We start from the raw sequence: 25,121 nt of genomic DNA on the forward strand, positions 1-25,121 counted from the left end.
TACTTTGCTTGTTGGGAGAAAAGAAAATAAAGGAAAAGAGACGTTTTTATTCAAGCACCTTAGCTCTATTATTTGGAGTTGCTACAACATGACATGCTGGTTTCAGCATCAGGCTGTGGGGGGAACTGGGAAGTTGGCCAAAGTTAAACCAAACGCAGGACAATCCTAGAAGAAAACCTTTAAGAAGCTGCAAAAGACTTGAAACTGTGCTGGAGGTTCATGTTCCAGCAGGACATCGATCCTAAGCCTGGGGTGTCAAACTGATTTTTAATTTAATTTGGGCCACATCAACGTCATGAATGTACTCAAAAGGGCCAGTTGTGGCAAAATGTATTGACAAAACAAGATATTAAAATGTTAAAATATGAATTAAAAAGGTGCTCTGTATTTGTTGAGTCCTTATCAAAGTTAAATAACATCAAACTTTTTTCACATTAATGTAATTTAGCAGAATACAGATAAAAACTACCTGAAGGCTCGACCAGAGCATAGAGTCTCTCTACACTGTAAAAGCAAACGTCTCTAATTTACAATAAAATACCGGCAGCTGTGGTTGCCAGAATATTACCGTATTTATATGAATTTTACTGTATTTACATGGTAAAATTCTGGCAACCACAGATGCCATGCCATGGTATTTTACCATAAATTGGAGATGTTTTTTCTTTTTTTTTTCAGTGTAGAGTCTGGAGGGTCACATAAGATATGGTGGGTCAGATTTGAACGCTGGACCTTGAGTTTGGCACATGTGCTCTTACAAAACAACCAGAGTGACGACGGAAGGGTTTAGATTAATGCATAATGTTTCAGAATGGTCTAGTTAAAGTCCTGACCTAAATCCAATTGAGGATCCAGGAAAAGACTTAAGAATGATGTTGCATTTTGCAGAGAAGAATGCATATCCACTTAATATCTCATTCAGTCAGCTTTCATTTCAATATCTTTACTTTCATCAAGGTTGTAATTTGTATATTCAACATTTTTAATTACTAATTTGTAGCTACCCAACAGTGCAGATGATCCCAACAGAACTTATTTCAGTTGTACACCTCTTCAGCCTCTCTTCAACCTGCTGTGATAAAGCAGGCATTCATGTGGGGGAGGGGTGGATGGCTGATTTCAGCTTGAAATGAGGCGCACAGGGCGTGCCAGATTTCAGCTGAAGGACTTTTAGACTGGTGGTGATAACTGCTGCTTATCAGAGCTGAGAGAGGACACGTGCAAAAGAGTGAAAGAAACCAATTATCTGCTTGATATTGAAGGAACAGTAATTAACCAATCTGTGCTGAATGACGACAGAAGGAGGTAATGTAATTATAAAAAGCCTGGCTCTTTGCCATTAAGACTTCAGATGCAAGCAGTTTCTTTGCATTCCAAACATCAGAGCAATCATCACTCACACAGAAAGTGCTAATAGGACAAAGAGGCTGCAGATGCATCGAGATGGTGACTTTCATATAAAAATAAAGAGGAGCAAAAGCTGGTAAAGAAATAATATTCACTGAATATTCCTCTTTATTCCTCTTTATTTTTATACTTCCAGTGGTTTTCCAGTGGTTTTCCAGTGGGTTTTTGTGTGTGTGTGTGTGTATTTGTGATCACAACCAGATCTTTTGTAGAAAGAGAACAAGAAGTAACAAGATCATCTGACTCAGAGAGCAACAGCATGTCAAGGCTTGACGGCGTTCCTCCAGTATTTGGGTTGGGCAAAAAAAAAAGAAAAGGAAAAAAACCAGGAATCCAGGAGTATTGTCTTTGAAAGCACCTGTGATACAAACTCAACTCTGCACAGACAAACAACAGTAACATTCTCCGGTTACTGATTATCCTGTACAGGAGAGGAGAAGCTAAATGCTAGCTGTCAGCAAGTCAGTGCTGGAAATGCACTCATCCCTTCACTCATTTATCACACACTTTGTTCATTGTAGCATAAAACCACAAAGTGTCACTTACTGATGTATAAATATGGCTTCTGCCCGGACCAGGCCTCTTCAGCTTCGTTCAAAAGCAACAACAGCAGGGGGTGCCAGATATCTGAGGGCAGCACTTTGATGAATACGGCTTTTTGATCAGGCCATGCCCTTTACTGCCGTAAGAGAAACTGTGCACTGAAAACTTTGAGACACGGCTGTGAAACTTATCACATGACTCTAAGAAAGCATGCAGATATTCACTAAATCCCCTTTATGGCCCAGAAACCGAAAAGCTCAGGAGCAGAGCAGCTGACAGTTTGAAGGTGTTAGAAAACACTATTTAGATTCATTATGTAACTTTTTAAGATTCCACCAACAGATGTGAAATCAATCAATCAATCAGTCAATCAGTCAATTAATGTTTACTTTTAAATAAATGAATGCAAAATAAATAAATACAATGAAAAAATAATCAAACATCCTGAGCAAAAACAAGCTGTCATTCTGAAAAGATTCAATTCATATGATAGAACATGCAAGAATTAAAAGAAAGATACGTATGCATAAAAATAACAATTATTATTATTATTATTATTATTATTATTATTATTATTATTATTATTATACAAATGATTATTATTAGAAATTAGACAATCATTCAGCAGTACAGATGGCTCAATAGAAATTATACACAAAAATAAACAAAATGTTAAATATAAGCATAGATTAAACTAAAATAATAAAACTGGATTATAACTCAGCTAAGAAAAGTCGGAAAATTATCAATTTAAACGTATGTAAGCTTAAGGAACATGAAGATAAATAAAATAAGACAAAAACTTAGTTAAATTTTATTATGCAGACGGGATATTTTAAAATCAGAGACTGAACCACAAGTTTTAGTTTTTCACATCAGAATAGACACCTGCAGAGTTCATGTGTTAAACTGTGGAGTTTTATGGTAACCTTCACAATATTAGCAAGTAAGATGCTGCTTTGATGATGACATTGAAAACTTTTTGCAGTAAAAAAATGTTGAGTCAAGAATGAAATATTCATAAACTTTGGGCAAAGTTTTGTCATCGTAGGATCCCAGACTTCAGCAGAGTTCAAAGAGTGAATTTAACAACGTTTCTGGATGTTTCTCAGGAGAGCAGACTGGTTGGATAAGAGGATTAGGTCAGCTGGTACTTTTAGCTTTTCTTTTCCCAACAAATTCTTGTGATTATTTATGAATAGAGAATTTCACTCTGTGAGTCACAAAATGCTGAGGATTCATATTGAACAAAGTTCCTGGATTAGAAAGCAGCAGCACAGACGCATCTCAGTAATGAATCTGCTGCACCATTTGGAGACAAAAGAGGAAAAACTGGCCAAATTTACCTGATAGCATCATTAAAAGTTTTATTTATTTCATTATTTTAATTAATAAGATTTAGCATCATTACACATTATGATGTATTTCAAGTGTTTGTCTCTGTTTAAACCGATTGTTTAAAAAATTCACATTATATAATACCAATACAGAGGACTTCTAACACAGAAATGTTATGTTACGGCAGTCATGGAGAAGATTCCTGACCTGACAGTTCCCCACCAAAACAGTTCCTTACGTCTTCCACAAAAAGGTACGCCACAAAAAGCCGCCACTAATTGAATAAAGAGTGCTTTAATATACATGGAAAGTTGTGTGGAAAAAAGTAGAGAAGTAGAGAAAAGGTGCACAAGAAACACGGATAACTGAAGCATAACCACAAAAACTGCAGAAACTGTTTGTCAACAGCTGAATTGAAGCTTACTGATGGAAAGTTAAGTGGAAGAAAAAAGCATGATAGAATAAAAATTAACAATCCACAAAGACAACCATAATCCTTCAGGGATTGTCAAGAATTTCAAGAGCTCTGTGGGGAATTTAATGGAAACACCAGAAACAACAACACATGTGAAGGTCAGTATTAAAGCAAACTGGACTTCCTCAACATGAACAGAACCACAGGCTGATCTCCTTCATGCCAAGCTGCACTGATGAATACGCTGTACAGCACATGGACAATGCAGTTCAGTGTGTATTAAAATTATTGTTCTGGTCTTAAATTATATTTTAACAAATTGAATTTTAGGTTTTCATTCATGTGTAAACCATAATTCTAAAAATTAACTGAACTAAACATATTAAATAATAATACTCTGTTAATATGTAACCATCAATTAGAACATTTTAACTAATTTATGAAAAAATATTTTTTTTAAATGGGGCCGTTTTTAATGAATCAATATGGAAACAGGGTTAAACGGGGGGGGGGGGGGGGTTTAGCAGCCATAATTCCGCAGCTCAGGTGCTGCTGATGTGCGTCATCTGCTCACAGGCCGCAAATCTGCGCCGGTCTCTCTCACGCAGATTCCTCAGCCTGAACGCAGCGTGATTATGAAGGCAGTTATGAATTTGTGCAGGTAGGCGGGGGGTGGTAGGTAGCGGAGGGAGGGGTCCTGCGCCCGGCGGGGCTGACAGCTCCGTACTATTGGCTGACACTAGAGGGGGAAACTCTACCTGTTACCTGAGAAAAGGAGTGCCAGTCGTCATCATCCGATTCCAAACCAGGATCAAGTTTTCCTTCCTCCAGCAGTCCGGAGAGGTAGAAGTCGGCCAGGACCGCCGGGAGCTGAACGAGCGACTGGAGCAGGACTCCGAGCATGGAGCCTATCGCGGCGTGGAGCGAGGAGAGAGTCACCAAGTGGCTCCAAGGTGAGGGACATACCCGCTTCTTCTTTTTAAACACTTGATCCCCTCGCAGGTACTTTGGATCGGGGCGGTTAGGTCGAAAATAGAAGCAGCACGCAAATCCTATTGGAAGTGAAAGGTGGAGGTGGAATGAGGAAGTGAGAGAGAGAAGCCACAACAGTGCAGCTCTGATCAGTGTCAACAACTAAACGTTTCAACCGGGTAAACAATGGCCTTCTGTTGTTTTCCTGCTTATTTTGTTGGACACACAGAAACTAAACAAAGTTCTGTAAAAAAAAAAAAGGGGGAGAAAATGAAAGAGAAGAGATTTAACCACAAAGCTGAGCTTGGATTAATGCTTTCCAACAGTTACAACACAGCGGAGTCTCTACGTCTCTACGCTACTTTGTAGAGAATTTCTATGTTCGTAATAAAAGTTTTTCTGAGCACTTTCAAAAGAAACGAGTCAGCCATATTCGTTTATTTTTTTTAAATATACATTTTGTTTTTACTTCAATTTGAGCGAAAATGGGAATCTGAAAATAATTTCTGTCATAACAGCTTTCTGCATCCCTCTGCTGGTGTTTTGACAATTCACCTTCTGAGATGAACTCCAACTCTTTGCTGTTGGAAGCCCTCCACCTCATCACCCTAAACTTTACCTCCCTAAACAGATGCTGTTATTACTCCCAGTCAGAGGAAACATGCTGGTAAAATTAAGAGATTACTGGTGGGATTTGTAAAGAAATCCTCACAAAGGTGGCATCCAGAGTTTCTATACACAGACAGATTGGTAGATAAAGAGCTTTGCTTTTTGGCTTTTTCTTCTTCTTCTTAAAAATAAATAAATAAGAAAAACAATAAACTTCAAGTGCATCACAAAAAACACGCCGTCAGTCAAAAAGTCGCCACACAATTTGGTTTAAATGACAGCAAGTGATTGTTGAATGATTTTTCTAAAATGTTGCAGAGGTTCTGATGTGTTTGGGCCGGATGCTCCAGAGTTCAGGTGGCTCCAGTGAAAGCCCAGTCAGCTCTCTATTTTAATCTGCTCATCCAGGAGCATCTGCTCACCTCACCTTACTGACCTCCCTGTGGGCTGCAGAATCAGGAGCTCCCTGCCCATTTAACACATAAATTAAACTGTAAGATCTTGAAAATCATTTTAAAATGGAAAGGGAGCCAGAGAAGAAGCTAAAACCGGCATGATGTGGTAATCATATGTACCTATCAGACGCCATGATGCTGCATCTTCAGCCAGTTGCAAAGAACAAGAAAAAGCTATACTCACAAATATAGTACATAAATATTATATCAGTTTTTGATTTAGTTAGTTTGAGGGAACTAAGTGACATCTGATCTTTTTCTTTTTAGCATGTAGCTGTAACTATGCCAACAGAAAACAAAGTGGACCCTGATGAACCCCTGGGGGATCCCAGTAGTTAGGAGTGTGATATGAGTATGAACAGGAATCATTCAATAAATAAATTCAAAACACCAATATGTATTGAAAGACATTGGTTTCAATACATATTGGTGTAAAAATATGTTGTTTTTTTACATATTTTTACGCACTGGTGTAAAAATATGTATTTTTTACACCTATGTGGTGTAAAAAATACAACTGAGTTTATTTAAACTCAGTTTAAATAAAATAACTGGCTTTATTTAAACTGTAAACATTTTTAATAATGCTACACTGTCATAAATCGGAACTCAAGTCAAGTTAATGAAATCCTCAATTTTGTTGTTTTTTTTTAAAGTACTTTGTGATTTTACATTTACTTTTTGCTGTTCATTTTACATATTGCATGTGAAACCCCAGATTTCCTTTCAATGTGACTGTTTCAGTCCTAACCTCGGTACATGCTCCAGAGTGAGAGGCATTTTTCATGCTGGTACATGCATGAGACTTCCTGACACTGGAGAATTTCCATTTTATGCTCCGGACCTGTTAGTAGTAAAAACTAAAAAGCTTTCATGACTTCCAGGTCTGGATGCTCCCACTGATCAGTACCAGGTGTCGGAGTGGCACCTGTCAGGCCTGGACCTGCTCCAGTTGACGTCCCAGGATCTGGAGGCGCTGGGAGTTCAGAAGATCGGACACCAGGAGCTGATTCTGGAGGCTGTGGAGAAACTCTGCTCCCTGGTGAGTGAGAACACACACCTGTGTGTGCGTGCGTGCGTGCGTGTGTGTGTGTGTGTGTGTGTGTGCGTGTGTGTGTGCTTACAGTGCATGCCTGCAGCAGCAGCATCATCTGTCTCCTGTTCTGTCTCCTGTGTGTGTTGTGGAAGTGTTGTGTGAAGTGAGCAGGAAATTACCTGAGTGGTCATATCCATGTTTGGTGAGGGTGTTGTATATTTTGTGATATGACAGCTTGCTGTTTTCCACCTCTGTAATGTTTTCAGATCCCGCTGTTGTTTACACAGTCGTACCAGGAACCGTAGGATAATCTCTTAGAAATCTGGCCAGCACACCCAGAACCACAGAACTTCCTGACATCTTGGCCTTGCCTTAGTGAAATATGTGATGTTTTTACTCAGTGTGATTTCTTAGTACTTCGATCTTACATTCCAGCTCCAGCTTTCCAAGCGTTTTGTAGTAAAAACATTAACTGTATTATTCATGTCAACATCAGATAAGCACTCGTGCTGAATCACATCCAGAGAACTGCTGTGTCCTGGACAATATTTGCGAATGTTTTTGGCGCCTTTTGCATGATTTACTGCATCAGTGCAGCTTGGGCTGGAGGTGATCAGCGTGTGGCTCTGATGAAGTGCTCAGGAAACCCATCGTGCTTTAAAAAACCTTCAGCTTCTCTGCACTGTTGACTCCGACGTCTCATCCTCGTCTTGACGAAGCTCTACTCGACAATACTTAGATTCTCCATGAGGTTTAGGTGTTTTTTGTCAGTCTGAACTATATGTACTTAATGAATCTACATTAGGGATGCACCAATTCACTTTTTTCTCTTTGTATACGGATACAGATGTCTGAGTGTTAGACAGAAAGTGCTGAATTGACTTAAAACATGTATTTTTTTAACAGAGACGTAATTAAACAGATTTACACACTTATCTGACAATGCTGCACCAGAACAGCTCATTTAAACACACCAATAGCTACACAAGCTTGGTCTAACATGTAGAAACAACACAACGTTAATTTGTCCAGTCAGTGCAATCGGGAGTTTAACAGTCAATGTAAATAAATAATAAAGAAACGGAAAAAACAATATATCTTGGTCAAACGTAAAAAGACTGCAACAAATAAACTGCAACAAATCTTCTTTCAAATGGCTCAGAAAGTGCAATTATATAGTTTAGTTTAAAATAAATGATAAAGCTTTATGTCGTTCAGAGCACAAAGCATAGAACTGAATGAATAGATCTGCTCACAGGGATCGGTTGTATTGTCATCGATACCCAATCTATTCTTTTTAGATACAGGTATTAATATTGGACCAGTGCATCTCTAGTCTATACAAATTAATTACTGAAATAAATGACCTTTTCAATTATATTCCAATTTAATCAGATACATGCACAATAAGCTATCATCTCTAGGAAATTTGCATGGAGGCTTAACAAATGAGCTGTTTTAACAAATGAGCTGTTTTGTGTGGAGACTTCCAGAATAGTCTCTGCTTCAGTATAACCAGCAGCTCTGGTGACGTAACAGCCTGTAAACATCAGACTAAGATGGCTTAAACTCCTTGTTGCTGAGTTCTTTAATTAACCGTGATACAGATTGAACCTGTAAGTCTGGAGTCTGTGAATGAGGAAAGTTGCTCCTCTAGTAATTCCTTTTTTTCTCCTCAGACAGACCTTGTGTGTGTGTGGGTGTGTGGGTGCTTGTGTCTGTCATGATGCTCCATGTAGCTCTTAACACTGCGCTCATTCATAAAACCTCCCCATCAGATGCTCACATGGCACAGACAGAAACACTTTCAAGTGCACAGCTACATAATTAACAGCTCCATAAAAGATTCATGGCCACTTGTTGACAGGCTTGTCCTGGTGGCTGGATGATGTGGACCAACAAAGCCTGACCAGCACGAAGCACTTGACCCCGAGACGAGTGGCCCGTAACAATCAAACACTCTGTTTCAGCAGCTGCCGTGTTTCATGATGGGATGCAGAAAACTGGAGAGACAGACAAATGAATAAAGACTGTTATCTTTCTGAAAGACTTTGATTTGATAGCAGGGATAATATGAAGTCTGTGGTTTTATTTGAATTATATTTGACTAGATATAAATCAGTCGTGGGTTCTGATGGGTTTTTCTGCATGGTCTTCCTGTGCATGCAAGGATTCTCTCCTGGTACTCTGACTTCCTCCCACTCTTTGAAAACATGATTGTTAGGTTAACTGGGCTCTCTAAAGTGCCTGCAGGTACGAGTGTGTGCATGTGTTATTGTTTGTCCTGTGTGCTGCCTTGTGACGGGCCTGTGACCTGTCGCCTGCTTGCATTAGCTGGGAGCAACAGAATACTTATCAACACCACCATTGTTATCACAAACATCTTTCTGGAAGAAATATGAACATTTAAGAGGCGGTGGAGTCCCACCACAATCTGGTCCAGAATCTGTGGAGGGAGATAAAGATTACGGTGATGGAAATTAAGCCTTCCTATCACAAAGCCTGCAAGCTCGTTACCAAAGATAACCATCAAAATATCAGTGGATACATGCAAACTGTTGACCGACAGTTATAGAAGCGGTTTGATTATTCAAATACCAAGAAAGTGATTGAGAATTGTGTAGATAATTTCTTTTATGCCATTTTAAAACATAAAATGCTAATCGAAACGGATAAGTTAACTTTTTCATGACTTGTATTCATTTTTCATTTTCTATCAGAAACAAACTTCATGGTTGAATAAATATATTTTTAAATCTAAATCTACCAGGGTTATGAATCATTTTGGGCATAACTGTAAACATAAATATACATTACTAGGATTTACACTAAATTATGTTATTAATTTAGTTTTCAATATGATTTATACAGCTCTGGATTAAAATAAGAGACCACTTAAAATAATATGTTTATCTGATTTTACTCTGTAAAGGTTTATGTTTTAGTAAAATGAACTTTGTTCTTTTATTCTATGGACCACTGACAGCATGTCTCTGAAATTTGAAGCAAAAAATTTAGTATTTATTTGCAGAAAATGAGAAATGATCAAAATAATGAAAAAGACGCAGCGCTTTCAGAGCTCAATGCAAAGAAAACAAGTTCATGTTCATCTAGAAACAACAATACTAACGTTTTAACTCAGAAAGAGTTCAGGAATCAATATTTGGTGGAATAACCAGGAAGTTTTCAGTGGGTTCAGTGCAGCGGGATCTTCATTTCTCCCAGGGCTACATTTGTACTCTACTGTTTTAAATCTTTTATTTTATTAATGTTTTAAATGTAATCTTCTTGTTTAAGTTAAAGAAATGTGCACAAATTGTAAAAATTATTTAATTCAGTAATTTTTAAAAAGTTTTCATTGCTTTGTTGTCATCAATGGATGCAGAAATTATACTGTTTCCACGACAACAAACGTCCCAACCTGCTTTACATTGATAGATTCATTTGGAGCATCTTAACCTTTTTTCACAGTTTTTTAAGCTCAAACGTAACTGAACTGTTCTTAGTTATAGTTCATTGCTGAGGTTTTCTGTGTTGTACCCAGTTGCATGAACGCTGCAATATGAAAATGTCTGTTGGACTGAAAAGTGGAATAATACTCTGATGCTTAAGCTTTCTGTGGATTTATTCAAACCAGACAGCAGAAAAGACACAGGAAATGAGGGAAAGTTGGAGATTTGTTTTCAGCATATGGAACTTGGCCAGAAACAAACCACAGCGTATGAAAATGTGATTCAAAAACAATCTCTACCCTCTTCTGGAGGGGCTGGTGACAGCAGGGGGTGGAATGTCCTGCCCGGTTGTTACATATGTGTGTTTGAGTGTGCGTGTGTTGTCTTCAGACTTATGGCATGGGAGGAGAGACTCTGCGCGGTCTGACAGAAAAGCTGCGCGTCGTTGCCCACTCCCTGCCGATGGCCATCCAGGGCGGCTGGCGCCACAACAGCTACGACGGACGGAGCGCCACCAAGCTGCCAGCTGGCGTTCTGAAGAACGTCATAGAGCTCATCACTTCTGCCAGAGGCCTCTTCTGCTTGCTCAACAGGTTTGTAAAGAGGAAGTCCTGAGTGCATCATCGTGAAACGTGTTTTATTTAACTTAGATCACTTAGCTCTATGTGTTGCTTGTGGGTTAAACGATTTAATAGTTACCTCAGTGGGATTCTCCCCTCATTTTAATTCTGACTGAATGTTTTTGCTTAAAATACTTTGTGTCCTCTCACTCCCAATCCGTCTGAACTGATTTACGTCATGATCTGTCTTTCCAGATATCAGTTATCCCAGCTCAGCAGATACACCTCCACTCAGAGCATATTCACCCACTGTAGAAATCTGAGAGACATCGTCCACAAGGTGGGTGTGTTCATGTGTTTCCCACATCGGTTCAGCTCAAATCTGATATTTCCAAATCCTTTCAGCTCAACTCTGACTGTCCGTCCAAAATTCAGAGCTAAAGAGACAAAACTCCACTGTGAGCTTGAGGTCTGCAGACTTTTACAGCGATTTTGTTCCTAAACCCCAGATCAGTTTTATCTTAAAAGGAACTGCTACGTTTTCAGTCGTAATGTCATGCATGATAAATATCCAAAGAGGAACCACAATCGGTTGGGTGTGCGCCAGTTTGCTTTTTAATTCTCCCAATTAGACTAAACGAGAAAAACAGAAGCACATGCACACCCGTCTGTTCCTCAGCCTAACTTCACTTACACAGTTTTTTTTCTTTTTTCATCTGTAAATTCCTGACATATTTGAAGGGAGGTTTCACCTCCATGGAGCTTTGGTAAGAAAACAAAAACATTTAGCTGCGTTTGGTTTCTGTTTCCTTCATTGTGGAGTTGAAAGAAACAGGTGAGGAAGGAATAATCATAAGAGGGTACATGAGAAGAGGGTGGAAAGTGCTTAGTGGTTGCTGTAGCAAAGAGGACAGGCCTGGATCTGTAATGCTGGCCGCCGGAGGGAGGGAGTCAGAGAGGAGGGGAGGAGACTTAGAGAGGGATTGCACTGCCTCTATCAATGACTTGTAGCTCTTAGGGGAGTGAACACCAAACACCGAGCAACAGGCAGCGAGAGGCTGGATTCTCAGAAGTACAGCAGGAAAGCAAAAACAAGCTGACGGAGGTGAAGGAGAGAAGAAAACAGACAAGAAGAAACCTGAAAGAGAGTCTGGAGCAGAGACCCGGTTTTTAAAGGACTTTAAATATATCCGGCTCTGGAAACCTGCCCAGCATGACAGGTACTGTCCGCACCGCTCTGATTGGATAATTCCACACAAGGTGATCCGTCCTTTTCTGCTTTTAGATGCAACACTTGTTTTCTGCCTTATTAAGTTTAAAGAGAAGTGACTTTAAATAAGAATCTGTATCTGAAAATGAAACGCGAGCTGCTGTCTGTGTTGCAGAAGCATCGGCTCTCTGAGCTGCGGGGGTTGATCAGATCAGAAGTTAAACTGTGTGTCGGTGTGTTTTAACTGTGAAAATATCCTAATGAGCCTTGAGAAACAGCGAGTGTGAGAATGAAGGGAAGTGTGGATAGCTGTGTGTTGACTCTGAGATGTTTTTTTGTTTGTTTTGCTCCTACGCGATGAGCTGGACTTGTTGACAGCTGTTTTCATTCATTATTGGCTACCAACACACGGGGGAGAGTGTTTAGTCAGTGAAAAGTAAGATAACAAAGCTCACCATTTTTGGTGCGCACAGGTTGTCAACTGTTTTTATTTATAGGTGATTGTTTGACTGGTTCCCTTTTTAAAGGTGCCAGTTATGTGCTGAGAGCATAGAGGATGTTTTATTGGTTGGACTCCAATGCAGCTGATAAAAAAAACTGGCATTGATCCTGTAATTTCAGCTGTGTGGATTTGACGCATCGCTTATATTGTAAGAAACATTTAACACATTTTAAAAAGTTCTTCAGAGGCAGCTTAATAGCTTTCAAACTTATTGAAAATGTTTTCGTACGAAGGGGATTGGAAAGGAAAAGTTTGATGTTGGAGAATATTAGAAAACAGACAGAATAATAAAAATAAAGAATTGCAGCAGACAGGTCAAGGAAAAGTGTGGAGAAGTTAAAGCAGAGTTAAAATAATATAAAATAGTATTGCAAAGATGGGACAACTGCAAACAAGACATGGAATTACTCCTGAGCTAAGAGGCTGAGTGCGGACAGCATTCACCTGAGCAGCAGCCGTGGTAACTCTAGAGGAGCTGCAGGGAGCAGCAGCTCAGGTGTGGAGATAAATTTACACACTAGATATTTGCAAAACTTAAGTTAGCTCAACTAGGTTAGTTAATGTAAATTATAAACAAATAGTGTTTAGGAGAACAGGGAGAAAAAGATGACTCATTGAATTGTAAAAGTTTCTGACCCAAGCATTTTCATGTGATAAAAGGGCCTAGTCAAAGTTCAGACCTTAATCCAAACTGAAAATCTGTTATAAGACCTGAAAGTTGTTATTCACAGACGCTCTAATCTGATCTGATAGAGCCTGAGCTTGTTTTGCTCAGAAGTTTGGTGAAATACCTCAGTCTCTAGATATGCAAATTTGGTGGAACCACGACCCAAAACACCTGCAGCTCTAAGTGCAGAAACGAATGGTTCAACTGAGTGCTAACAGAACATGGATGACTTCCAATTTTTATCTGTATCATTCTCCTTCCACTTCACAATTATGCACTACTTCGTGTCGGTGTGTCACATTAGATTCCACTAATGCCTGGAATATAAGACGTGAAAGATTTTTCTCTCCAGTCTGTAAGTAAGAACTGTACAGCTGAGTGTCTTTGCATACTCATGTGCATTTCCCTTCACCTCACACACAAGTAAAGTCATGGTTGCTTAAAGCTTTGCTTGTGGCTAATTGAATCTGGTGTCATTCCCCGCGTGACATTTGTGTTGTCAGGGGGCCAGGCCTTCAGCGTGACGTCTTTTCTAGAGAGGCACTTCCACAGAAGCTGCACCACATCCTTCACAAAAGAAAGGACTCTTATTACTCCTTTCTACGTGAGTGTGTGTGCATTTCAGAGTGTATTTCTTTCTCCCACCCTGGGGGCGATCTGGGTCAGCAGTCAGCTGGTATTGCCAGGACCCAACACTTAACTTGTCAGCTCTGAGTTTCACTGTGGCACAGCTTCAGGCAGCAGCCAAAGCAAAAGAGATTGAGGGCAAGGAGAGAAAGAGGTGAACTCTCAGTTATGTGAGATTTATTCGGTTTCTAGAACAGAAAGTAAATAACGTCTGTTATTGCACCTTTGATGAATGCAGCTCCAGATAAAAGCAAAACATTTTATGAAGGTCTAAATACTTCTAAAACAAAACAGCTATGACAGCTTTGCTTTTAGTGTGCAGTTTGGGTTACATAACGCTTCAGCTTGACAGGAAACATGTAAAAATGCACTAAAACGCAATATAGCTGTCACTGGCTAGCAAATATTAACATGCTTCACCAAAGTGGATAACTTATTAAGAGGACAGAAAGGAGAAAATCCTCATAAACAGGTTAAAACATTGAGCAAGACTGACAGCTTAAAGGCTGAGCTGTCCGAATGTTAAGATGGAGGAAAAGAAGGGAGACGTCCAGAGAGACGCAGGGTGTGATTTCAAATGATCGCAGCAGGTGTATTTATGTTTCCTAATCTTTTTATAGCACGTCTGGCTAGCAATATGAAACATCAACAGAGCAAGTTCAAGAGCTGAGCTTAACTGTGTTGGTTGGTCGAGATCTTTGACTTTCCTGTTTGACCTCCACCAATCAGCAGGAACATTTTTTATCGTTTAGATATATTTATTATCCCTGAGTTTAGGGCTGGAGAATGTGGCTGGGCATGTTCTAGTTCTCTTATTTTTGTTTTCTCAGAATGTTTCTCCAACACAACAGTGAAACATTTTCAGAAAACAGTTTGCAAACACATCAAAATTAGCCACAAAAGTGGCCTGATGGATTCTGAAACACACCAGGTGTGTGTCAATCCAACACACAGCTTCTTCCCGATGCCTTGCATTTCTTATCTGCACTTTTTATGTTAGCTTAGTGTTTTTGATTACCTCTGGGAATGAATGATAAAATGTTGTGCAAAACTTTAATATTCTTTAGTATAATTTTAAATTATTCTCTTGAGATTTAACATCATACTTTGTTTGCACTGATGCACTGCATAAAAAAAACAAAATCTTACCAAGTACTTTTGCCTAATTTCTACTGCAAATGTCTCAGTTTTGTCTTATTTCAAATGTACTAACATAAAAGTAACTTTCCATCAACATGTGTCAGCAGTTTTTTAGTAATTAAATCTTAAATATACATAAAAACACATTAGTTTCACTTATAATGAAACATTTTTCTTGTTTTAAGTGAAAAAAATCTGCCAGTAGGACTAGCACTGTTTGTATCTGTATTCAAGAATTACTTACTTAAAACCGCTTATTCATCTTGTTGGAAAGTTACTTTTCAGTAATTGTTGTCTTAATTCAAGTGTACTAAAATAGCAGCAGTAGGAACTAGACAAAGATTTTGTGTTTTTGCAGTGTGAGGACCTGATTCCTTCTAATTGTAGATTTAACTGGAGATTTAACGTATTTCATTAAAGTGGAGTGTTAAAACATTATAGGTGAGATTATGATTTTACCATCACCATTTAAAAAACGTCACAATAACTTTGCTTGTTCTTGCCACCTCAAGTAAATTAACACATTTTTTTTTTTGTTATTGTGGAATTTAAATTGGAGCCAAAACTTCTAAAGTTGGGAAGAGGGAAGATTTGATGACACCAAAATCTAACCCAACAGAATATACCAAGAAATACTTGATCACAGATTATATTTAGCAGAAAGTCTCCCTTCTGCTCAGTACCAATGAATCACTCAGTTGATACTGTAGGTCCATCTGAAACCGTTTGTATTTTAGACACATTAACTCATTAGGAGCTGCTATTTTTGTTTGTGTGACTTTCTTGGTGACTGTTTTTGTTTCCAACGTAGAGATGAGTTTTGCTCTAGTTTACGTGGAACTAGCCATGGCTCAGCTGAAGAGTTCCTGTATCCTTATGATACATCTTACATTTTTAGGTATGTGTCCTATAAAAAGTTCAGGTGTGGTTTCTTTATTATAATCCCTTTGACGTCAGATGAATGGAAAGGCTTGAAAATGCAGCATCAAAATGCTGGAGGCTGTTGAAAAAATGAAACGCATCTCCACCACACCTCATCCCTCTTTATCCCTGATACGCTTCGTCTTCTTCCACAGAGACACTCAAACCTCAGACTTCCTCCAACAACATGCATTTTTAAAAATTTATATTTTGTGTTAGTTCTTTGGAGGTACAAACTGAAACAGATTTTTTTTAAGGTATGCATTGCAGTGTAGATGTAAAAATATGTAATTTTGTCTGTAATTTGTGATGATGAGCATCCGATCCCTATTCTATCCAGTAATACATCAGTTTGTTATTAAAAGGCATCGGTTTTATCCATGTAAATAAATGCATTAAAACCTTTTCTCACCTACTTCATAATGAACCTTTGGTCATATTCATGATCGCCTGCAGTTTTTGACACATTCAGATTCTCCAGCCCGGCTTTCTGACCAGTTTCCTTGCAGAGCAGAACATTCCGCCTGCTTTGTATTGTTTTAAATGTGCCATTTCCTGTTCTTCCACTGTTAGAATAAAATGCAGAACAGGTTGCACTGTTATGGGAAAGTCTGCTGTGACAAATATGCCACATACAGCAGAGTTATGCAATTCATAAAATGAAAAAGGTGTTGCTGAGTGAGAACAGAAGTGATACTTTGTTGGTCGGTAGGCGGTGCAACCTCATCTGAACTTGACCTCCAGGCAAGTTAAGAGTTTATGTCCTGGATTTTACACCTTGTTGCTGTTTTAATATCCACATTACTGTAAGACTTGAGCTGGTTACAGGTCAAAAGTCTTGGCAGATTTCAATGTAAAATAATTGTTATTCAATCAAGAAGTTGGTTTTGATTAGATACAACACTTAAATCTCTGAAAATATATTAAAACGGTGGAAAAAGAGTATCAGTTTACATCTGCCTATAGTGGTAAAATATTAATGGAAAACTTTCCTTTCTGTAGATTTTATGTAGATTTATTCTTTGTCAAGCATGTTTATTTAACTAAAATATCCGGTTTCCTTCATGTTTTTTAATATTTCCCGTCGTCAGCACATGGGATTTGACTCATTGAGTCTTCAACACTCCGATGATAAGAGTCGAAATTATTTAAAACATCTGAACAACGTTTTGTAACAGGAACAGATGTGAAAACCTTCACAACAGCAGGCTGAGGATCTGGGTTGGGCAGCTCGGCGCTACATCACAGGCAGAAATGAAAGCAAGAAGAATTGCACACGCGTGAAAGATTTACGCTTAAAACCGTTTGAGCTGCACAATAATTTACTAAACGTCATAACTTTGTGGGTCGTGCTTCTTGAATGATACAGAATGTACTGAGTGCAGTCCGATATTGTCCACATTCTTCCTCTAGACGTTTAGGTGCAGCTTGGTTTGCCACAGATGTCTCTTCTCTTCCCACAACGTCTGACATTTTCATTTTTTAGATATCTTTGGCAGTTTGTCAAAAATGCGTGTTTTTCTCAATCAGAAAGTTTTCAACTTCAGGAATGTTTACTATGTTACTTACAGGGCTTAGGGTGAGAGACTGCAGCAATAAATGCTTGTTTTGTCATTTGCCTCCAATATGGCTGCACCCAGTTTGATGACATCATGTGAAAACGCAGCTTAGCACATTGTTGGTTGCTCCAACAAGCAGATTGAGCATGCTAACATGAGCTAATATGACATTTTGTCTCGATTGACTCAGGTTTCCTTTACCCTTTTGGTGCCAGTTTTTGATTGCAAAAAATGAGGCCATTATAAATCAAGATGCTAATATGTATTCATGACTCCCTGTGTTGTACCTTTTTATTTCAACTCAGATTGCTTACTGCTCTATTTTTAGACGTCCTTACGTTGTGAAAAGTGTCTGACTAATCAAGCAGCTGAGCTGAGTAAGCCTAATAATTAGCCTGACTGCCGTGATGAGATTAGTTTGCTCGAATAGCATCAAGTTTAAAGTTTAAACAGCTATTTTCATCTGTTGTGTTATTTTTAAAGTGTCAATCATTGTCACAGGCTCACAAGTTTTCACACTTGAGTAAATATGGGTGTAAAAGCAGAACTGGGCTGATAATGATTCTCCTCCTCATAGTCTTGTGTCATATGATTTCTCAATTAGCCCAATCCGTTTGTGTTCAGTGCTGATCCTTTGGTACATTTCACAGGGATTAGTTTTACCATCCGGACCTCTGTGCAACTCGTCACCCGGCCCCTCAGATTAGCTCTCGGCATTAATATTATCTGGTGTGTTTTGCTTTGTAAACATCGGCTCCATCCTCTTTGAATTTCTCATCGTTCTCCATTATATGAAGCAGCTTCTTCATTTCTCCTGCTCCCTTTCTGAAGCCATCGCTCTGCCTGCTGAACCATTATCGTCACTCACATCCCAGAAACCAGACATGAAGGCAATTTAGTTCCACTGTAATGGTTTTAATATCTGTATCATTCAACAGTGGCGCCTTCTGAGTAAAACATTGTCTATCAATGTGAGATAGATGGAGTGTGTATACTGCAGATTAAGTGGGAGTGTGTGTGTGTGTGTGTGTGTGTGTGTGCGTGTGTGCGTGCGTGCGTGCGTGCGTGCGTGCGTGCGTGCGTGCGTGCGTGCGTGCGTGCGTGTGTGTGTGTGTGTGCGTGTGTGCGTGTGTGTGTGTGAGAGGATCTATGGATTTTGAGGTCATACTGTAAATCTAGGGGTGCTCCATCTTTGGTCTGATGATGATTTTATTGAATTTCTTTGCAGTTTAGTGCAAGAATTTTTCTGAATTTTCAATTCTCCTTAGAAATTATTCACTGATTGTAAATAAATTGCATTGCTGTCGAGCATTTCTTATCCGTTTGACTGGTTCTAAAGAAACTATTCCCCTAATCATAAGCTGCTAGGCTCCAATAAAAGCTTTACTTTTTATTGCCTCCAGAAGTAATCATACAACTTGAACTTTTCCACGTTTTGTCTCTTTCCACAGAATTCATCATTTTTTATTTGGATTTTTTTTTTGTGTGTGATAGACCAAAAATGCAGTTCATAACTGTGAAGTGGAAACAAAGTGATTCATTTTCAACATTTTTTACAGATAAAAATCTGAACATTCATTAAACTCAACTGTGAGTTTTTGGGAGTTTGTTTCTGGCTGCTTTGCTCATCTAGAAAGAGAAAACGTAACCATTTGTTGTCTTTGGAAAACAACTCGGGATCATCAAATCTGATGTAAAGAGTCCGTGAACATCAGGCACAGATCTTCAGTTGGATGTACATTTGGACTTTGACTAGGCCATTCTAACATGTGAATATGCTTTCATCCAAATCATTCCATAATGTCTCTGCTTATATTTTTAAAATGTCTGTCCTGTTGGAAAGGGAAGTTTCTTGAGCAAATATCTTTGTACGCTCTAAATAAGACAAAACTAGCTTACAAGCAACTTTTCAGATAAAAAATAACTAATTTCCCTGAAAGATTATTTCACTTATAGCAAGACATTTTTACCATTTTATAAGTGAAAATATCTGCCAGTGGATCTAATAAATTTTTTGTCAATATTACTTGAAACAAGCTCCTATAACTTGCTGAAATTTTACTTCTAAATTAGTTTTGCGTTGGTGTTTCATCCTCTCCTCCAGGAAGGAATCTCAGCCAACAGAACATCAGACCAGAAGTAGCTTCTACTGAGAGAAAAAAAACTGAGAGAAAACATGAAGCTGAAATAACAGCAAATAACACAACTTGGAGAGTAGGAGAAGAAGAAAAGTAGCAGAGTGAGGAAGAGTGGTCTGTTTCATTCAAGTTTTCATGGGTGTCAGATTACAAATGCATTCCCCCAATTTTTTTATTTTATCTGTAACAATGTGTCAGTTTCCCTCCACTGAACCAGTTTGCCCTCTTTTGCTTTGGTCCATCTAATAAAAAATTTAAAGATGCATTGCTGTCTACGTTTGTAACATGACAAACTGTAAGAAGCTGCAGACAGAGTCAGAAACATGATTGGATATATGAATCATTACTATTGACCTCATCAGTCAGCTTTCAACTGTTTGTGGCTTTTTGCTTCCTAACTCAAGCTGTGAAGAGGAAATGGGACATGGGTTTTGACTCAGTTCGTCCCATTTCCACAAATCAATGTCATTAGCATTTAGACCGATGTGTAATTTTGCGACTCCTCTGCTTAAATCCTGCCGTTTCACTCGTCCAACAGGATTCCACGGTCTACGAAAAGGAGAAGGACATCATATCTGTTGTGAGTTTGTCTCACGTTATGCTCATTCATAATTTCAGCAGATGAAACTTCTGCTTCACTGTGCTTTAAGTGAGGTATTTTTAGCTGTGTGAACCGGTGCCTCCTCCCAGTAAGTGAAGGTTTTTCCTGTTTTAGTGCCGTCAGTTGGTGGAGGTTTGTGATGAGATCCTGAACTCCAGCTCCGACTCGCTTCTGACCCACAAGGCTCAGCTGGAGAGCGTCAGCCTGGTACCTGCTACACCCGGGGATCAACTGGTAACGGTTTTTTACTTTCTTCTTCCTTATAGCCTTCATGAATGTAAAAAAGGGTTTATTCCAAGTTAAATTTGTGTCAGGCACAATGAGCTCTCGTGAGTTTGTTCTGTTTTATTTTATTTTTATTTTTTATTCAGGCTAAGATTTCAATGTATGCTTTCAATTAACACGTTAAGAAGAAATGTGAAAAGTTAAGCCCACATGCTAACTGAACTAGTGTTTAAAAAAACTAATATGAGATGAATCACATGAAGTCGTGTGTTTGGTGCTGGATATTAAAAGCTAAATGTTTATTATTGGTCCCAACATTTAACCTCTAAACCCAGAATGAGACATTCTGAGAAGATTCAGAATAAAAAAGGCTGAACATGTCAGTTTTGATATCCCAGCAAGATTTCAATTTAGAACGTTTTCTTTATATTTTTAATATTTTTACTTGGTTAGTTAATTATGCTGTGTTGAGCCATAGAGAAGAACAGATTCATGTACAGGATTTAAAATTCATATTTCCACTAAAGTTTAGAGACTGTTAAAACACAAAGACTTTCTTTAATATTTTAAATATTGTCATCTATAATTGTTTAGTCAACATTCTAGTTTACACTAAATTGAGCTAGAAATATTTATATATCATCCTAATACACATTCTTTGTTTCATTTATTGATTCAGTCACACACAAAAAATGGAATGGGTAAACTTTGCTAACCGCTATTTGATTAAAATAGAATTGATTGTGGTTAATAAATTACAAATGATTTAATGAATCATTTGATCTTTTTGTATTTCATCCCACCCATATTGATATTTAGTAAAAATGGTCTAAATCAGAGTTTATCTGCCATGTAATAAACTGAAGTGTTTCCTTCTTCATTCAGTTAAAATTCACACAAAATCATTGTAAAAAAAATATTTAAATTTCAATATTCCTTCTTTTGTCTTTACTTTTCTGGACCTTCACATCCGTTCTTTTAAACTACACCAAGCTTATCAGTTTACTCACCCTCACATTATTCTTTTTTTCTCTCCAGCTGATTATGCTGATGTTTTTTTAAACACTAACTTGTTCAAAGCTTATTTTTAACCCTCTGCTGGGGGGTTTTCCTCATTGGTTTCTCCAACCAGCTTGACGTTCTTCACCACTTTTACTTCTGTTCCTAAAAGCTTCCCTGATGTTTGGTGGCTAAAACACAATGTTCTGTTTGTGCTGCCTGTCCTGTTTTTGCCATGAAGTCTGCACATTTGGTTCAGGGCTCACAGCTCTCCTCTGTCCCTCTGTGCTGGTTATCTCACTAATCTAGAATCCTTTTAGGATTCATTTCTAAAGAGCTATTTCTTTCATGCATTTCCCTCTTTCTTTGCCTTTGTGGACTCAAACCATTAACTAAAAAAGTCTTATTAGATGCTGGCTGCATTTTCCCGTCACATTTTTCTTTCCACATTTCACCTCCTCTGATGTTGCGCCTGCATATTGTTCACATGTCCATGAATGCAGCCGTGCTTCTGAATGCTAAGTTCATTTTTCTGCTGATCCACTGCTCCGCAAAAGGAGGACTTTTACAAATGTACTTAGCTAGAGGAGACAGTTAGTTAATTACAGCTGACAGCAGGTAATTGATTAGAGCACATCACCGATAATGAAGTCGGCGCTCTGACAGATTAAGAGTAATGGGAACTAAAGGCAGGGAGAAAGGAAGTGAGAAGCAGAAGGCATTATTGTTCTTACAAAGGGGGTTTACTAAACATGACGTGTCTCTGACATAATGTAGATATAAATATTAAAAACACTGAATCTTTTTCAAATTTTGTGCAAATATAGTTGTAGAAATTTTGAGATAAAATAAAGAAAAACAATAAAATTATGTCAGTACTTTCTAAAGTTAGTGTTTAATTTTCTGGACGTAACGATTCACTCGTGTGTGTTTGTCACAAATTTTTAACCTTGGAAATATTTGACTAAATGTTATTCTAGAAAACATTAACTGAGTAATATGACAAGGAAATCTATCCCAATATCTACAACACTTTTGAATTAAAAGTCTAGTATCTGTTTCAATATAAACTTAAAGAACAAATTAAAATAAATAATAGTAGTATTTATTTCTTAACTAACACTTAAAGCCATTACATTTGCAGGACTTTATGGATTAATAATGACACTCTTCCTAATCAACAACATATTAACCTATAAATCTCTGTTTAAAAGTGAGAACATGCTTGGTAGCAGCCAGAAGATAATGCAAATCTAATTTCACATCCATGTTTGTAATCTCCTCTACATCTTGTAAAAATGCTTAAACATTGGAGACTCCACATACTGCCTGTCAGGCCTCAGCTGCATTACCTGTCCTAATAAATTATAATTCCTTTTTCATTACTATTAACATGTCCTATTCCTTAATTAGTTATTGAGTTGTTGCCCAGCACTAAAATGAACCTCCATAAATTGCATTTTGATGAGTTAATTTATGTTTGATAGATTACTCAATATGCATCGCAATAATTCTTAAATGGAGTCATTTAGTATTTGTTTTTTAATACATTTTCTGTTGATATGTTGTATAAAATCCTCATAAAATCCATTAAAGTTCTGTGTTTTATAAAGCTATGAGGACAGATGAGTTTATGTACTGGGGAAGAGGAGTAACTGACCAAGCAACAAAGAAAACGAATCAATGGAGAATGGAAAACAGCGGTGCAGAAAAGCAGGCTGAGGGAGAGTAGCAGCGCAGAAAACTAAAGAAACAAAGAACTAAACAAAGGGAGGAAACTACAAAACAGGAGGGAATCTAATCTAAAGAAACGAGTACAAAGGCACAAATGTTAAATGAATAAATGACCAAACACAAAGTAAAAACCAAAGAAATGATCCAAAACAGAAACACAAATGAAACTTAAAGTTCAACAAGTTAAAGATTGTTACAAAATGTGGAAAAAAATAACAGGAGAAGTATATATGTAGTGCTTTTTTTATCAGAATATCATAAATACAGGGATGAAACACTTTATCCATTGATATTTCCATCGCCATTAGAAATGTATTGATTGTGTAATTTAACTTGTGATTAGTGACGACAAGCTGATGAACAAACATCGATATTTCCACAGAATCCATTTATAACAGCAGCATCCTGGTTGTGTTGCTTCTGTTCAAGCTGCTTGTGCAGATTCACACTCTGCAGATGCACAAGTTATTTTATCTTTCTGAATTATGCACAGCATTTTTATTGTTTCCATTTCTCTCAGGGGATCGAGATAACATCCACCAGCTCCAGCAACCACTACGTGACGGGAACGGCTGCTGAGGTCAGGTTCACACATTTGCTTTTCCTCCCATTTGGACGTTGATGCAGCCGGCTAACAGTGTGACTCAGCTGACCTCTGAGCCCCTCTGGACTGGAGCTGAAGACGCGTCCAGAGGGGTCTTCCCCACATTGAACTACCCAGCTGCCTACATCAGTGCCTTGCTAAAACAGCCACCGATGTTAGAGAAGAAGACGATAACAAGCAATGTCTGCAATCCAGTCTGTTACTCGGTTTCTGCATCAAAAGAACACTTTTGTTCTTTTTTCTGCTAGTGTTTGGTTAGTCGCTGTTTTGCCAAACACTTGTCATTTTTGTTATGAAAAGTGAAAATTAACAACAACACTTTTCATTCTCTGGCCTTGGTGACGATAAAAACAAAAAATCGGCGAAGTGACAGCACGGTTTCCTCTGCTCTGTTAAAGACAGCGAGGCATGACACATTATTTTCAGCCAAACGCTCATCTGTCTGCTCCAGTCTCTACAACCTGCAGCCACTTGCTGCGTTGCATTTGTAAACATTACTGCTCATTTTAAATGTTGCGTAATAAATCCAAGCTGGGAATATGAATGTTGTCAGATATTGATTTATAGCGTTGTTGGGATTGTTCTGTGCTACATTTCGCTGGTTTTGTGTTGCAGCAGCTCCTTGTTTACGCTGTGTGCTCCTCCTTTTGCAGCCTTCCTCTCATGCCTATTTGCAAGTCCTGTCTGGTGATGAAGTGATCCAAGTCAACGACCAGATAGTGGTGAGTGATGCAGCACGTGGAGTTTGATCCACACGCCTGTATTTATGTTGGACCTGTGCTCAAAGAGAAAAACCTTCAGGAGGGAATAATCTGTGCTGCTGCATCAGGTCGGTTGGAGCAGAGCCAAACTTATTGAGAAGCTGCGGGAGAATCCCAGTGGAGTGACTCTGGTCATAAAGAGGATCCCGGGTTCGCTGCGGCACAAGCATTCGATCCAGATCACACCTGTGCAGGTTAGCCACCTTCTCCACTCAAAGCTTCACACCAAGTTCAAGTTCAAGTTTTATTTGTCTAGCATATTTCAGCAGCAAGGCTGTTCAATATGCTTTACGGCATAAAAACACACAGTTGATACACATCAAAATATTGATTAATGTTTCAGTGATTATGTTTCAAAAGCAACTATAAACAGCTGGGTTTTAGTCTAGATTTAAAGGCTCTCGGTGTTTCGGCTGTTTTGCAGTTTTCTGGAAGTTTCTTCCAGATTTGTGGGACATAGAAGGTGAATGTTGTTTCTTCACATTTGACTCTGGTTCTGGGGACGCAGACCAGAACCAGAACCAGAAGACCTGAGAGGTCTGGAAGGTTGATACAACAGCAGATCTGTAATGTAACTCAGTGAAATATTGATTAATATTTGTGAAATATTGATTAATATTTCACTAATATGCGACGTCTGGTATGC

At 38.4% G+C, this 25,121-nt stretch overlaps 1 protein-coding gene across 2 annotated transcripts in view; it reads left to right on the forward strand.

Moving 5' to 3' along the window:
• The first annotated feature begins 4,398 nt into the window (after positions 1–4,398).
• cnksr1 (connector enhancer of kinase suppressor of Ras 1) overlaps positions 4,399–25,121 on the forward strand; it is a 30,805-nt gene continuing 10,082 nt past the window's right edge. The window contains exons 1-9 of one of the 2 annotated variants that reach the window (XM_017302365.2): positions 4,399–4,656; positions 6,624–6,781; positions 10,618–10,820; positions 11,043–11,127; positions 20,090–20,131; positions 20,267–20,386; positions 23,631–23,690; positions 24,368–24,436; positions 24,544–24,669. In XM_017302365.2, coding sequence (XP_017157854.2) covers positions 4,605–4,656; positions 6,624–6,781; positions 10,618–10,820; positions 11,043–11,127; positions 20,090–20,131; positions 20,267–20,386; positions 23,631–23,690; positions 24,368–24,436; positions 24,544–24,669 — 915 coding nt within the window. In that variant the 5' untranslated portion in view covers positions 4,399–4,604. The remainder of the gene's footprint in view (positions 4,657–6,623; positions 6,782–10,617; positions 10,821–11,042; positions 11,128–20,089; positions 20,132–20,266; positions 20,387–23,630; positions 23,691–24,367; positions 24,437–24,543; positions 24,670–25,121) is intronic. The other variant, XM_017302364.2, reaches the window with a different exon arrangement.

This window comes from Poecilia reticulata, chromosome 22, assembly GCF_904066995.2.
Source record: "Poecilia reticulata chromosome 22, P_reticulata-male-v2, whole genome shotgun sequence".
Classification (NCBI taxonomy): Eukaryota; Metazoa; Chordata; class Actinopteri; order Cyprinodontiformes; family Poeciliidae; genus Poecilia; species Poecilia reticulata.